Here is a 16,853-nt window from a genome sequence, read left to right as displayed (position 1 = left end):
ATGTGTGCTTCTGAAGAGCAGCCATGGACAAATATCAGTAAGAAACTCAGAGACAAAATAAAAAATGTGGCAATGAAGACGGCAGAGGGGGTTTTGAGAGCTCAGGTTCACAGTGAGAGTGGAGAAGCCCAGGCTCCCAGGAGGGTGGGTGCGCGGCTGGCCTGCAGGTGGGGCACAGCAGGTACATGGGCTGTGTTCTCCCCTTTCTCTAGGAAACCTCTCTCTAGTTTCAGAGAATCACCTCTCCCTGCCCCAAGGGGGTGCAGGCACTCTCCTTAGGTTACCCTCTTCTCCCGATGCCCAAGTGGTAGGTGGGCAGGAACCCGTGGGGAGCAGACAGGTGCTTCTCCGTGGAATTTAGGATTCCTAGCCTGGAAATGAGCCAGCCGGCAGTATTGCTCAAGGATGAGATTCCTGAGTCCCTGCTTTGAGGATCCCCAGAGCTGCCAGGCTCCTGCCCTCCATGGTCTCCTGGTTTAACTCCACCTTCAGCTCTCCACATCCTCTCATACCCTCCCAGAAATGTCCTCCACAGCTTGTCACTCTGGCAGGTGACAAGTTCTTGCAATTAAAATCTTGCGTTAAAATTCTGCATTAAGTTTTGGTCCTTACAATTAAAATCTTCAATGTAAGACATGCAAATCAATTAATATGACCACAAGGCAACAAGACTAATGCTTTATGAAAGAATAAATCAGGACTTGGATTACCAACCAGGTCTTGGTTTTTTAAAAAATAAGTTCTCTTGTAAGGCTGAACACATATGCCAACAATATGACCCTGGAACGAAACTCTCCTTCAACTCTCTTCCTGATATGCTCCAGAAAGCCCATCATCATCAAATGAGTTCTGATCACGTATTTAAAAAACAGACTCAGCCCCACAGCTCCCCACCACATCTCATCTATTTCCAAGACTCCTGGCTGTGATGAGCTGGTTCCAACTGCAAGGCAAGATCAAGGGTGGGGGATAGAAAAGGTACAAATGGCAGGAAAGCTCTCCTGGCAAGTGCAGTGGGGATGAGCAAGAATGAAGTCAGCCCAGGGCTGTTTCTTAAGAATCCCCAGTGATGCAGCGTACACCTACAGGCACAGAACACTGTCACTGACGTTCTTCTAACCTCATCTTGTCTTAGCGACATCAATCTCACCTCTACAAACCATCAGGGGAGAATTAAATCTACTTCGTGAGAGTGATGAGGTCATGGTTCGGGGGCTGCTCTGCGGATGTTCTCCATGGCTAGAGCTTGCTTTGGTGCGACCTGCTGGCCAGTGGCTTGGGGATGACATCGCCCTGTGTGCCAGGCCTCCTGGTTGAAAGAGCAGCCCCAGCACAGAATGCAGCGCTAGGCAGGAGACTGACCCCTCACAGGAGTCATTACAGCTGCTAGACCACCACCAACTCTTTGTGACCCCATGGACTATAGCCCACCAGACTCCTCTGTCCATGGGATTCTCCAGGCAAGAATACTGGAGTGGGTTGCATTTCCTCCTCCAGGGGATCTTCCCCACCCAGGGCTAGAACCCATGCCTCTTGTGTCTCCTGCACTGCAGGAGGATTCTTTATCACTGCACCATCTGGGAAGCCCCACAGCTCCTGGGGACTGCATGTGAAACAATGTACCTTCTACCCCAGCCTGAAGAGACCACGTAGACTTAAGCTGCCTGGATGTCACCTCCTGCCCCCTGCCCACCAGGAGGTGCCATCTACACCCTCTTACCCATGGCACCTTCTGAATGAAAACCCTGTAGATATTCTGCTAGGAAAGTTAATGTCAAGAGGCAGGCTCACAAAGAAAATACATGATTCAGTTAAAATGAGGACCCAAAAGTTCCCCTTCCCTTTCTGATTGATCCTGGAGTTTCAGAGAGCCCAGCCTGTGTGCAGCAAAATCCCTGTATCTCTGCACTCTGTCCGTGGGCAGGCAGCCTTGTTCCAGACTCAATCCCACTCAGACCAAAGAAAGACTTTACATCTACAAGGAAAAGCAACAGGCAGGAATTGCCAGGAGAACAACTGAAAAAGAAACACAAGACACCAGCTCTCCGGGACATTAAGACACACTACAGAACCTCTGTGGGCTTCGCAGGTGGCACAGTGATAAAGAATCTGCCTGCAGTGCAGGAGATGGAAGAGATGTGGGATTGATCCCTGGGTCGGGAAGATCCCCTGGAGTAGGAAATGGAAACCCACTCCAGTATTCTTGCCTGGATAATGCCATGGACAGAGGAGCCTGGTGGGTTACAGTCCATAGGGTCACACAGAGTCAGACACAACTGAAGTGACTTAGCATGCATGCATGTACAGAACCTCAAGGATTCCAGGCGTGTGGTACCAGCCCACGAACACACAGATGACCAGTGGGGCCAACACCGGGCATTCAGAATAGACCCCAACGTGTATGGAAACAGTCAGTGACAAGAGTGGCATCCCAAATCACTGGCTAAAGATGGAGCTGTGAAAAATCGGGATGTGGGAGGAGCCCCAGATAGAACACAAACGTAACCGCACAGGGAAAGGACACAACCGCCAGAAGCGGCAGGAGACAGAGTGAACCTGAGAAACAGGAAAACAGGGTCCTGGCTGCACATAAACGCGAGAATCTAGGCAGGAAATGTGCTTCTCACGGGGGTACAGGTCAGCAATCCAGAAAGGACGTTATATGTACGCTGGAGTTGACCAAATAAGTACGTTACAGACACTGAGTCCCAGATGCCTCGCTCTTGGAGGAGGAAGTTAGAGATAAGGAAAGGGGAAGATGAAAATGAACTCTGTGCCATTGACCTGGAATCTTGGTGATCAGTATTTGTTGCTCAGTGGCTCAGTCATGTCCGACTTCTTGTGACCCCATGGCCTGTAGCACGCCAGGCTTCCCTGTCCTTCATCATTTCCCAGAGTTTGCTCACACTCATGTCCATTAAGTCGGTGATGCCATCCAACCATCTCATCCTCTCTTGCCCCTTTCTCCTCCCGCCTTCAGTCCTTCCCAGGATCAAGGTCTTTTCCAACGAGGTGGCTCTTGGCATCAGGTGGCCAAAGTATTGGAGCTTCAGCTTCAGCATCAGTCCTTCCAATGAATATTCAGGGTTGATTTCCTTTAGGATTGACTGGTTTGATCTCCTTGCCATCCAAGGGACTTTCAAGGGTCTTTTCCAGCACCACAATTTGAAAGCATCAATTCTTTGCTCAGCCTTCGTTATGGTCCAACTCTCATATACATACACGACTACTGGAAAATCCATAGCTTTGACTATATGGGCCTTTGTCAGCAAGGTGATATCTCTGCTTTTTTAACACATTGTCTAGTTCTGTCATAGCTTTCCTTCCAAGGAGCAAGTGTCTTTTAATTTCATGGCTGCAGTCATCATCTGCAGTGATTTTGTAGTCCAAGATAATAAAATCTGTCCCTGTTTCCATTTTTCCCTCATCTATTTGCCATGAAGTGATGGGACAAGGTGCCATGGTCTTAGTTTTTTGAGTGTTGAGTTTTAAGCCAGGATACTTGGAATGGTTTGCCATTCCTTTCTCCAACAGCATGAAAGGGGTGTGAGCATAGTCATGATTTTGAAGATAGAGGCAGAGAGACGCGTTACATGAATCTGTGCCATCCATATGTATCTTTCCTAGGTCTGTTCACTAAGAGGGTCTAGAAGCAATGAGACCCCAGCAGTAATAAGCACCCCTGATGCCCAGATCTTGTATTCTAAATAATTCTTTAGTAAAAGGAATCAGAGCTGCTTGGAGAAGTGGTCAAATCCAGGGCCAGAGAAGAAGAAAATACAAGATGAGTCTACAACAAACATCTTGCAGAACCATCAAGGAAATGCTAATATATATATATTAACATATATATATATAAAAATATATATATATATAAATGCTATATATATATATATGTGGAAGAACACAAAAGAGCTTCTAGTGGCCAAAACAACAACAGTTTAAACAACAGAACAAATAGTGACGGTACTGGATTATAGGGGCTTCCCAAGGGGCACAGCGGGCAAGAATCCGCCTGCCAATGCAGGAGAGGCAACAGACTCAAGAGACGAAGTTTCGATCCCTGGGTTGGCAAGATTCCCTGGAGTAGGAATCGGCATTCCACACCAGTATTCTTGCCTGGAAAATTCTATGGACTAGGAGCCTGGCAGGCTATAGCCTCTGGGGCTGCAAAGAGTTGGACATGACTGAGCACATGCATGCTGGGTTGTAACCCACGGAATAAAGCAAATATCCATGAATACACACTTATGTAAATACTCAAAAAAATGTATAGATGGAAGAGAAGTGTCAGCTCTCTCTTGCAACAGAATTCCAATGAATAAATGCAGAAGGAAAGACAGAAAAAGAGAAAATCATCATTAGGCAAACTCCACAGAAGTGTTGCAGACTAGATACGTGGATGCCAAAATCAGTGTGCGAAAGTGTGAGGAGTAACAGGATTTGTGCAGTCTCAAAGTATCTCCCCAAGATATTTGTTAACTATAGGGAGAGAGGATAAGGGAGACGTAAGATACAAGAAGAGAAATGGGTGGAAATCACCTTAACACAGGGATCAAGGCCACAGTCCCCATTGGTAAGCCACGCTGACGTCATAAACCCATGAAACAGTACACTCAAAGGGGCACATCCCTTCTGTGGTTTGTGGAACTGCAGCCCAATTGTGCAAAATGCCGAACTGAGGGATATTTGGCAAAACAGCAATCAATACTCTTCAGAGTTGTCAAGGTCATGAAAAAACAAGGGAAGACTAGGAAACTCTTACAGACTGCTGGAGACAAGCACAAAGCAACAACTCAACAAATGTAGGACCTGAACGGGACCCTGGAACAAGAAAAGGACACTGGTGGAAAACAAGGGAAACCAAGCAGAGTCTGCAGTTTATTAAAATGTTTTGTTAATTTCTTATATTGTTACAATGCTAGTATCATTGTACCATGAAATATAGTAACACTGTGCCAACGTTAATTTCTTATATTAGAATAACATTAATATCATTGTGCAGGTCAGGAAGCAACAATTAGAACTGGACATGGAACAACGGACTGATTCCAAATAGGAAAGGGAGTACGTCAAGGCTGTACATTGTCACCCTGCTTATTTAACTTATATGCAGAGTACATCGTGAGAAATGCTGGACTGGAAGAAGCACAAGCTGGAATCAAGAATGCCGGGAGAAATATCAATAACCTCAGATATGCAGATGACACCACCCTTATGGCAGAAAGTGAAGAGGAACTAAAAAGCCTCTTGATGAAAGTGAAAGAGGACAGTGAAAAAGTTGGCTTAAAGTTCAACATTCAGAAAACTAAGATTATGGCATCTGGTCCCATCACTTCATGGGAAATAGATGGGGAGACAGTGGAAACAGTGTCAGACTTTATTTTCTGGATCTCCAAAATCACTGCAGATGGTGACTGCAGCCACGAAATTAAAAGACGCTTACTCCTTGGAAGGAAAGTTATGACCAACCTAGACAGCATATTCAAAAGCAGAGACATTACTTTGCCAACAAAGGTCCATCTAGTCAAGGCTATGGTTTTTCTAGTAGTCATCTATGGATGTGAGAGTTGGACTGTGAAGAAAGCTGAGTGCCGAAGAACTGATGCTTTTGAACTGTGGTGTTGGAAAAGACTCTTGAGAGTCCCTGGGACTGCAAGGAGATCTAACCAGTCCATTCTAAAGGCGATCAGTCCTGGGTGTTCTTTGAAAGAAATGATGCTAAAGCTGAAACTCCAATACTTTGGCCACATCATGAGAAGAGTTGACTCATTGGAAAACACTCTGATGCTGGGAGGGATTGGGGGCAGGAGGAGAAAGGGACAACAGAGGATGAGATGGCTGGATGGCATCACCGACTCGATGGACGTGAGTTTGAGTGAACTCCGGGAGTTGGTGATGGACAGGGAGGCCTGGTGTGCTATGATTCATAGGATCTCAAAGAGTCGGACACGACTGAAAAACTGAACTGAATATCATTGTACTATGAATTGGCACTGTGGTAAAGAATCCACCTAACCAATGCAGCAGACACAGGTTTGATCCCTAATCCGAGAAGATTCCACATGCCTCGAAGCAACTAAGCCCGTGTGCCACAACTACTGAGGCTGTTCTCCAGAGCTCGGAAACCTCAACTACTGAGCCCACTCACTGCAACTACTGAAGCCCGTGCGCCCTGGAGCCCATGCTCTGCAACTAGAGGGTAGCCCCAGCTCTCTTCAACTAGAGAAAAGCCCAGCCCAGGGCAGCCAAAAATAAAAATAAATTTAAAAAGTTTTATAGTAACACTGTACCAATGTTAATTTTTTATACTGTTACAATGTTAATATCATTATGTTATGAATTATACTAATATTGTACCAATGTTAATTTCTTATACTGTTACAATTTTAATGTTGTACTATGAACTATAGTAACACTGTATCAATGTTAATTTTTATACTGTTACAATGTTAATATCATTGTACTATGAATTATAGTAACATTGTACCAATGTAATTTCTTGTTTCTGATTATTGCGGCCCTGTATGGTTATGTAGGCTGGATAAGGAAAGGATAGAGACTCTGAATTGTTTTCACAACTTTTCTCTAAATCTAAAAGCAGTAAAAAATTTTAAAGTTTTTTTTAAGGGGATGTTACAAGAAAGCAGCCCATCTTGACCCTATTGGCTAACGGCTTCACACAGATGTCATCTCATCTGGACTAGCTGCCGTTTCCCAGACTGAACCCCAAGTTATCCTCTTCCAGAGATGAAGCACAGAGAGGTCAGGGCTTGCCCAAGGTCACACAGCCCCAGAGCTGCCTGCCAACCTAAGCAGAGAAGACACAGCTCTTCCAAGCAGCTCAAGAGGTCCCCTCCCTACTCAACAAGCCGGGGGGCTGGCGGGAGTGGAAGTTAGCTTTGGCTGCATTTTAGTTGACATTAACACTACGCCCACTCTTCCTTCCCCTGAATCCCCATCTTGCTGAGAGAATGGGTGAGCGCAAAGAACAACCTGAACTGGCATCTCTTCCTCGTTTCTACTGACAATCTGCAGAGTCATCAGTGAGCCTCCTTTAGGTTGATGCTTTACAAGTGAAAAACAAAGCACATTAAACAGCTTGCTTGGCCCAGGCTTGGCCAGCTCCCAAGCAGGGGAGGCCTGAGTCCAGACAGGCTGAGGTACATCACCACCGTTTCTCCCCTTCAGTGACAAGTTTCTAACAGGGGCTGTTATTCATGCCCTGAGACAGCTGAGCACTCGGCACCGGGTGGGCTGCGCCTGGATGGACAGAGCTCTGGCCTCCCTCACAATCCTGGGAGCTGATGAGGGCACCAGTGACCCCACAGTGCTGCTGGGGTGGGAGTGGGGCAGCATTCACCAAAAAATGGGGAGGAGGGATTTTTGTTCTGAGACCTGAAATACTGCTGTTGTTTTTCAGTCGCTCATTCACATCCGACTCTTTGCAACCCCATGGACTGCAGCACACCAGGCTCCCCTGTCCTTCAACGTCTCCCAGAGTCTGCTCAAATCCAAGTACATGGAGTCAGCAATGCTATCTAACTATCTCATCCTCTGCCACCCCCTTCTCCTATTGTCTTCAGTCTTTCCTAGCATCAGGGTCTTTTCCAGTGAGTCGGTTCTTTGCATCACATGGCCAAAGTATTGGAGCTTCAGCTTCAGCATCAGTCCTTTCAATGAATATTCAGGGTTGATTTCCTTTAGGATTGACTGCTCTGATCTCCTTGCAGCCCAAGGAACTCTCAAGAGTCTTCTCCAGCACCACAGTTCGAAAGCGTCAAGACAAAGGCTGAATAAGTGTTGGGGATAGAAGGAATGCCCTGTGGGAAGACCCCACACAGGAAAGAACCCAATGTTTGAGCAACAGAAAGGAGAGTAATTCGACGGTCAAGTGAAGGGTGACTTGACTCAAGGTCACCTTCCCATTTTTACCAGCTGACCACTTATACTGTGGCCACCATCGGTGCTCAAGGACCTTGAATTTTTGTGAGCAGCACTTGAAGGAAGCTCATTACAGAACAAGAAACCTCCAAGTCAGGTCACTTTGTTTACTCCTCAAATTGCTGCAGCTCATATACAAGGCAGAGCTATTAATACCATGTTTTAAGTTCACACGGCATTTTCCGTTTTTTTTTTTTTTTTTTTCTTTTTTTTTTATGAAGACCACAAATTGTCCTACAGTCTTGGTCATCTACATTTAGAACATTCCTCTGAAAAGAATCCTGGGGCAAAGGACTAAAGAAACAAACAGCTTCATGACTCTCCCCACCAGGGCCTGGGCCTACTCAAGCAACCCATTCCCAGACAAGTCCAGAACATGGTGCTTGCTCTCAGACCACTGCTCCCCACATGTAGTCCCAACAGCATCAGCCTTGGGAGGGAGGCTCTGTCCAGCCTGTGGGTAGGGGTTCTCAAGACCATGGGCTCTGGCTTTCAGAGCTGGTGACCTGCTGTGGAAAGAGCAGCCCCAGAGTCAGCGGTGGGTGTCAAGGGTGTGGACTGCTGCTGGGGTGATGTCACCCCAAACCACTTTGTAAATATTCACGGAAATGCAAAGTGAAAACCTCTACTGTTGCCCTCAGATAACAGGCAGGGCATTAGTTCCCAGGTTGGTGACTGAACCAATCCTGGGATCTTCCCGTTCTCATGGACCGAGCCGCGATCAGAGCAGCTGATGTCAGGTGTTTGCAATGCCAGTGTGGAGAGGTGTTGCTGGATGGGGGGACTTTAACTGACTGAATGCTGGCTGGCGTATGGACACTGTGTGTGTCCAGCAGCTTCTCTCTAGTGAAGAGCTAGCCTCGGGAACTTGTGAAACATACAGTAGCCTCCCTGTACCCTGCTGACTCCCTGGGTCTGAAGTGGGGGAGGTGGCAGGCATGCATATTCTTTCAAAGGTCTCTAGGCAATTTGCCAGTGTTCCCCAAATACCAGGCATGTGCTGCCAGAGCAGCCACGCTCTCTTCATCTGTCTCTCCAACTCAGCATCCTGTCTAATCATAAGGAGTAAGGGTCAAAACCCTGCAGGACCCCCTGATACAAGGAGCCTGCCCTGCCTCAGTCACTGGTCATCCAGGGTCAAAGGAGACTCCACAAGTTACTAACCATCTTTAACTCCCTGGAGACACGAGCCCCATTGTTGGGGATGATGTGTTAAACAATCGTACCCTTTGATCCTTTCTTGCTGGACTGAAGGAAATATTTGAGTCTCAAAGTCAAATTTGCTGCCCATGGGGGACCATGGACCCTTGCAGATGTAGATGAACCATGAAGACCCCTGGCCCTTTGTTCTAGCTCAACACTGGCAAGTCTCTCCAGTTCATAGTCCTCTGTCTCCCCTTTTGGAGAAGGAAGAGGTGCTGCTAGAAGGGTTTAGGGTTCCTTGCAGTCCTAAGATACGAGCTGGGGTAAAACAGGATGAGAGGAGTTGCTCCACTCCGGAGAGAACTCCACCTTGCACAGAAGATGCTAGAGACGACTGAGTTACTGCCAGTCCCCCAGCGACAGGAGTGCTCTCCTCTTGGGCCAGGGCATGGCGTGGGGGCAGGAGGGGCCTCTAAGCTGGCTCGCTGAGCCGAACGCGGACTTGGAGTTGTCAACCCTAATCGGGGATTAGTGGGAATCGAGCTGAAGGGAGGACAGAGGGAGAGTCCCGCAGGGCTGGCTGCCAGGTCAGGACACCCACTAAAAACAGCAGGGCCTGCTCACCCACACTGCCACTAGTGCTGCGATCGGATGGCCCAGGACAGGGGAGGGGGCGTGCCAAGGCCATAGTAGCAGTTACCCAGATCCTATCTGATGGGCTGCCATCTATGGGGTCGTACAGAGACGGACACGACTGAAGTGACTTAGCAGCAGCAGCAGCAGATCCTATCAGCCTGCAGAACCTTCCATTTGAATTCAAATCAAGCAACACGTCCAGGTACCAGAGAGAGCAGAGTCACACACACACACACACACACACCACACACACAGCCCCCCCCCACACACACACACACTGAGCCACCTGATATCACACTCAGACCCAACTGCTGTCAGAGAAGACTTAGAGCTGCCTTGAGCTTATACTCAGTATATCATTGTCCCTTCCAGGCAGGAGTTCTGGAAAAACTAGTGTCTAAGATTCTGCAGTGCATGGTGAATAGCAGAGGACAGGCAAATAAGCCAAACCTCCCCCAACTCAAGCCCCCAGCCGAGGCCTCCGCCCACACAGATGCAAGCGAGCAGGAAGAAAGGTCTTCATTCGAAAACTTCAGGTATTTTCTCCAGTTACTCGAAGGGCTGCCCGCAAATTCCAGGGCAGAGATTTCCTCCTTTCTCAGCCCTCCAGGCACACAGGTAATCTGGAAGCTTCCAATCAAGGCAATTGCAGGTTCTGAGCCAATCAGGAAATGTCAGGGAGCCAGGCAGAATGGTTTAAGCAGGACTGTCCCAGACTTACAGGAGGGAGGGTTGTGCCTCTGCCTGACTCTCTCAAGGGCCCCAGCGTGACAACAGGGCCCTACAGATCAGCTCCAAAAAGGCTAAGAAGCAGAATCAGTGGCCCACATCATGCCCCTGTCTCTTCCAGCTGAGACAAGACTTTCACCCGCTCACAACTCCAGCCTGCAGTGTACTCAGCCCTAGTGCCCAAGCCCAGGATACCCGGTCAAGCAGGGGTCAATGACAGCAGCTTTGAGGGGAAACAAATTTGTGTTTGCTTGTCCAGGTGAGGTCACGGGGCTTCAGGGCTCCCACAAGAAATGGGGTGGTTCCTCTGAAGAGCTGTCCGGTTCTGGCAGCAGGGGTCACAGACTCCAGGCACCAGGGCAATCGGAAGTCAAATGACCTTGAAGGCTTTTTGCACCCAAAAGGCATGGTAATTTTTTCCCAGAGTTCAGAACACGGTGTTTTGTTGGATTTACACTCATTCGCACTCAAAGCTTTTCTGTTTTTTAAGTCCATGGCTACATGAGTCAAGGCCATGGCACAAGGACCAGACAGAGGGCTCGCCATGGAGTATTCTGAAGGCTGATAGTTTAGACACACAGCATTTGCTGTTTCCAAAGCAAAAGGCCATGGGCTTCTCCACTAAGTTCCCAAGCAGGTGGAGGGGCGTGTACATCTGAGAGCAAGGAGGACTGGCAAAGACTTAGTGCCCCAGACCCACCAGGCCTTCATTCCTCCTACGGAATATTTAGAAACAGCAGACAAGAGGAGCGCATCATTAAACCAAGATGCCTTAAGAGTAACAATAAGCCACCCAGTCATTAACTAGACCAGGAACACAACCACAGGTGCCCAAGGCAACAGAGTTCAGACTAAGCCCCTGAGTTTTCATTTCAAGCTTCATTTCAAGGCAATCACAGGTTCTGAGCCAATCAGGAAATGTCAGGGAGCCAGGCAGAATGGTTTAAGGAGGACTATCCCAACCAGCAGGTAGCTGGGTTCAAATCCTAGCTCTGCCACCCACGGGCTGTGTGACCCTAGGCAGGCTACTTAACCTCTCCAGGCCTCAGTTTCCCCCACCTCTAAAATGTTGAGGACGCCTTTGCTCCAGGAACTGTGAGGATTCAGAGACGATTCCATGTACCTGAAGCCCCAGCACACGTCTGGCCAGTAGCTGCCCTCGATGGTCACTAATTATAAGTGCTAACCTTTGGGTAATATATTCTGGGTAAAATTCAGCTCCATAGACGGAAGCATATTTGGTTCAGAGTGATTCATAAATCAGGTGCAAAAGCGGTCCAGTGTCCAGGCGAATACGGGAAACCACCTGGGATGCCGGCCAGGAAGGGCAGGTAAGAGCCAGAGGGGAAGTGGCCCCTGGACAAATCCCTCCAACAGCCAGGCTGTCCCTCTGGCACGCTTCACGTCAGGGTAATAAAACCTAATCACTCCGCCTTCATTCCCCATCGACGGTCCTCCGTCTCCAGGTCTTTCTAACTTTCAAGGATGCTTTGCCCCTTGAGGCAGTCAAGGGCTGTGGAGAGGCTCCAGGGAAGAAGAGCCTGAAGACACCCCGAGATCACCGCGCCCGACCCCGCAGCACGGCCGTTCTCACAGAAACTTACCCCCTTCCGTTTGGCCTCATCGTTCAGGGCGGTCACCCAGGCGGCCTGCCACTGGCTCCTCCAGCTGTTCAGAGTCAGGATCCAGGCGAGCAGCGCATCCGACTCTGGGCGCTGGCAGTCGCCAGGCTCCGCCGCCCGCCTTCGGGAGCGGGGTCGCGCCCTGGCCAGCGCCCACTGCGCCAGGTACAGGCCCACCGTGCCCAGGGCCACGACGAAGAGAGCCACCAAGACCAGCCACAGGACCTCATCGAGCCACGAGCCCAGGCGGGACATGGTGATGGCGCATACCCGGCACGCCTCGCCCCAACTTCCCAGGAAGCCCCCGGCCGGGCGCACAGCCCGCGGGCGGCAAGCTCAGGACATCAGCTCGCCGCCGGCAGGGACTCGCGGGGGGCGGGAAGGGGGCGCGGCGGGCCGATCAGGGCAGCTGGCGGTGCGGGCCCCGGGCGCTGAGAGGCCGGGCGGACGGGGTGAGCGGGAGGAAAAGCCGGCCGGCGCGCGACGGCCACGGCCCAGGACTGCGCCTCCAACCCCGCGCACCTGGCAGATAGAGACGCGGCCGGCGTTCCCGACTCGGGCGTCTGGGCTGTTCCCGGGCCGCGGCCGGCCGCGCTTCCTCCTGCGCGCGCCGCCCCAGGCGTCCCGCCCGCGGCCCAGTGGCGGCCGGAGAAGGCTTGGGCCGCGGGGCGGGGGAGGGGGCGCGGCCTGTGGGGCGGGGCCGGGCCGGGGTCGGGGCGGGGCCTGTGCCTCCCTTGTGCCTGGGTCGTCGCGTCCGTCCCCGCCCACGCCGCCCGCCCGCACGCCCTCTTAAAGGCCCGGCGTCCGGCTCCGCTGTCGGCCCCGCCCCCGCCGCGGCCTCCGGCCGGCCGGCCACGTGCGCGCGCCGCCCGCCCGCTTCAGGGCCTTCCCAGGGCGGCGGCGGCGCGGCGTCTTCCGAACCTGACCTGTCCACAGCGTGGCGACGCGAAAGCGCGGGACTTTCCAATTAGCCCGACGCCGAGGCTGCAGTGGGGCAGTCTGGCTGGATTTCCATGAGCATCTGTGCACACATGTGTGCACGTGTGTGTGTGCATATTTGTGTGCGTGCGTATGGAAGGGTGATTTCTAGGGTTGCCGTCTGCCCGCCAGCAGAATACTGAATCTGGTTTTCACATCCTTGGAAAGTCCCTGGAAACCCACCATTCGCACTCTGAAGTCTGGACCCTCCCTTGCAGAGCTGCCGTGGTATCTCCCAGGAGCGTCAGAAAGAAGGCTCATTAAGAAGTTTGTGCCCATGGAAGCGTGTGACACCTCCTGGCGCCCCTCACCTTGCAGAGTGAGCCCCCATCATTAGGAAATGCCTCAAGGCACTAGCCTGAGATTCTGACAAACCTGAACCCTAAGTTAGTGATTTGCTTGTCCTTCTGCAGCTGTATGAAGGGGATTTGACCTTGAATTGGGTTGACTGAACCTGGGCACAGAGGTGTCTCTCTGGCTGGGTCTGATGGTGCCAACCAGGGTCTGCCTGTCTGATACCATCAGTATGGGTCCTGGCCCCACCACTGCAGCAGAGGGTCCTCAATGATTCCTCCCCAACCCTTCCTTTCCAACCTGGCTCAGGGAGAGACTGATAAGACGGACTAGTGTCTGGCCAATGGACATTAGGATCTAGATCTGGCTGGGAGGTTGGTGGCATTTATTGACAACTATTATGCACAAATCCTGGAAACAGTAGAGCAAAGAGAACCACAGAAAGATGCTATGACAGATCTGCCCTGGATGCCAAATATTAGAGACAAGGCTGAGGTGCAGGCTGGAAAGGGCGAGCTTGGTGTAAGGGTATTTGAAGAAGTGTGTGTGTGCAAAGGCCCTGAGGCCTGCATGTGGCTCAGTACCCCAAGGCATAGAATGTGAGTGGGATGTTGTGAGGGTTGCAGTGGGGTAGGAGGTGGGGCAGAGGCTGTACCTGGAGCACCTGAGTTATGGATAATAGATTGTGCCACAGAAAAGGAGAAGCAACAACCTGTCTTAAGCAGAGTGGAAAAATTGAATTTTACAAAGATCACACCTAGCAACACATGGGACTAGATTGGAAGAAAGTGGGAGAGGGCAGAGAGACCAACTAGAAGGGGATCTCAAGGGTCCACAAGAAGGGTTTAACACAGGCCTGGTGCATGGCATGGGGCAGAATGGGCCGCCACAGAAGAGGACATTTCTGGCTTAGAGACTGAAGGCAAGGAGATGAGGGTGGATGAGGTTTTTTTGTTTTTTGTTTTAATTTTACTGAAGTATGGACTTCCTAGGTGGCTCAGTGGTAAAGAACCCACCTACCAATGCAGGAGACACAGGAGACCTAAGTTTGATCCCTGGGTAGGGAAGATCCCCTGGAGGAGGAAATGGCAACCCACTCTAATAATTCGTTCCTGGAGAATCCCGTAGTCAGATCCTGTAGCCTGGTCGGCTACAGTCCATGGGATTACAAAGAGTCTGACGTGACTTAGCAACTCAACAACAACAACAAAATTGAAGTATAGTTGATCTACAATGTTGTGTTAATGTCTGCTGTACAACAAAGTGACTCAGATCTATATATACATTCTTTTTCATATCCTTTTCCATTGCAGTATTTCAGGATCATGAATATAGATCCCTGTGCTATAGAGTAGAACCTTGTTGTTTATAGAGTAAGTTTGATATGGTGAGAGCAGCCAAGGAGTTTACACTCAAGGGCCTGATTTTCTTCGAGAGTGAAGTCACTCAGTCGAGTCCAACTCTTTGTGACCCCATGGACTATAGCCTGCCAGGCTCCTCCATCCGTGGGTTTTCCAGGCAAGAATACTGGAGTGGGTTGCCATTTCCTTCTCCAGATCTTCCCCACCCAGGGATCAAACCCGGGTCTCCCACACTGCAGGCAGACTCTTTACCGTCTGAGCCATCAGGGAAGCCCCTTTATCTGAGAAGGAGGTAGGAATTGGGAGGTAGGTGGACTGAGAGCCCTAGTGGGAGACAGGACTGGAAGCTGGCAGGTAGGAGAATTCATCAAATGGCCCAGGTGAGCGGGAGCCAAGGAGAACCAGCCCTTCCCCGGTAGGTCTGATATCAGGTCTGACCTTCTAAAAGCGGAAGTGCTGTGATCCTATCAGTTTCCAGCAAGTTACCAATCCCTTAAACCGTAGCTCACCCCTCAGCACCCACACCGGAAAGGGTTGAGAATTGCTTTTCTTTTCTCAGAAATCTCTTCTTCTAATTACTTTCTGATCTGTAGCCAGACCTATGCAGTTCAATAATCCAAGTCAGGCTGGCCTCCTTGCCAGAATAACTGGGACAACTGGGTACCCCAGGCTCTCCGTCTCCCTGTTCCATGATGAGTACAGGTGTGCACTTGTGCACTGGCTGGGTGGCAGGTGGGAGACGGCCGTCCGCACCCCGTGTGACTGGTGGAACCAGTCTCATTCCTCTGCTGCCGTATCTCTGGGGCACGCTACCCGCACTGGCTCATTTAGAGGCTTGTCACACACTGTAAACTAACAACCACCCCAGTCTGGAATTCGTCACGTGCTCTAAGTTTTTTCAAAGGGAAGATAAACATATAAGTATTGAATTGTTTCTGTGTAGAAGCAAAGTGAAGGAAAAGGAGGGATGTCACGGGCTCACAGGAACACACAGCTGGCCAAAATGTGCAATAGGAACTAAAACTCTTCTTGTAAACCGAGGAAAAAGAGCAGACTGCCTTCACTTCTGCTCTGTCACCTGGTCCCGTCCGTCCGGTGTGTGGAGGATACTGGACGGCTCAGTCTCTAGGGAGAGCAGCATTCCCCTGACGTGTGATGACAGTCCTTAACCCTGTAGCCCTTCAACCCAAGGGACCAGGCCATGATTCTACCCAGGAAGGAACTTTGCTGTCACCCCCTAAAACCTCCCGGTGGGTCAGGGACCATAACACTCTGCAGCAGTGGCTTGCTGCTGTTAACCCCACCTCAAAGGAAACCACTGTGCTTTGAATCCTCTGAGCCCCGGAACTGAGCTTCTGTGAGCAGGCAGGGTGGGGGTCTAGGGGTCTGGGTGCAGGGGAGGGGCTCATAGGTACTTGCTGGCCATTGTCCCCAAGCCTGTAGGCCCAAGGAAAACCATCTACACCTCAACCTACTGGGCCGCCAGAGGCAGCCACCTGCCTGGAATTCTCCAGGAAGGCCTGACTCTGAACCTTGGACCATGTGGGTCCCAGAGCAGCAGAGAGGAAACAGCAGACACTGTGTTTCGAAGGCCTCCTCAGACAATGCTCTGCAGCAACTGGCTGTGAGCGCACAAGAAGCAGGGGAGAGGCTTCTTGTCCCATTTGGTGGCTCATCTGTTTCCATGCTGCTGTTCTATTGTCTCCCTCTACCAAGCCCAGGAGGCTCTGTGAGGATGATGTTACTTTTTAAAATAGTATGTCTAGGATCATATATGTTTCATAACTACATACAAAGTTATTAACACTAGAAAGTACTCATTACCATTGAACCAGATATTCTTATGGTCTTTTAAAAACACTTAACAAAAAAGTGGGATTAAGTACTTACTAAAAATGTCACTAAATTTCCACCGAATTATCTTAAGTTTCCAGAAGAGGAAAGGGACAAATTTAGTAAGCCTCTAGTTTGTCTCTGACTTGGTGGGGACTCTTCTTCACACTGTAGCAGTTTGCTTGAGGGTGACGAGGAGGACAGCTTAAAGTATAAACTTGTGCCCGCGTTGCCCGATGGACAGACGTACTGACGGATGGGCAGCCTGGGCCCCAGCGGGGCTGTGATGGGCCACTTGGAAATGCAAACGCGC

The 16,853-nt window shown here is 50.3% G+C and overlaps 1 protein-coding gene across 1 annotated transcript in view; it reads right to left on the bottom strand.

Annotated features, from left to right (window-relative positions):
- Window positions 1–12,714, bottom strand: part of C2CD2 (C2 calcium dependent domain containing 2) — a 65,681-nt gene extending 52,967 nt beyond the window's left edge. Inside the window, exon 1 of the mRNA XM_086315786.1 lies at window positions 12,057–12,714. Within this exon, the coding sequence (XP_086171912.1) occupies window positions 12,057–12,329 (273 nt within the window). The 5' untranslated portion in view covers window positions 12,330–12,714. The remainder of the gene's footprint in view (window positions 1–12,056) is intronic.
- Window positions 12,715–16,853: the final 4,139 nt, after the last annotated feature.

The sequence above is a fragment of the Bos grunniens genome, chromosome 1, assembly GCF_055505025.1.
Source record: "Bos grunniens cultivar Pamir isolate PY7600 chromosome 1, Bosgru_T2T1.0, whole genome shotgun sequence".
NCBI classification, from domain to species: Eukaryota; Metazoa; Chordata; class Mammalia; order Artiodactyla; family Bovidae; genus Bos; species Bos grunniens.
The sequence above is the reverse complement of the archived record's forward strand: the minus strand, read 5'-3'. Positions and strand labels throughout refer to the sequence as shown.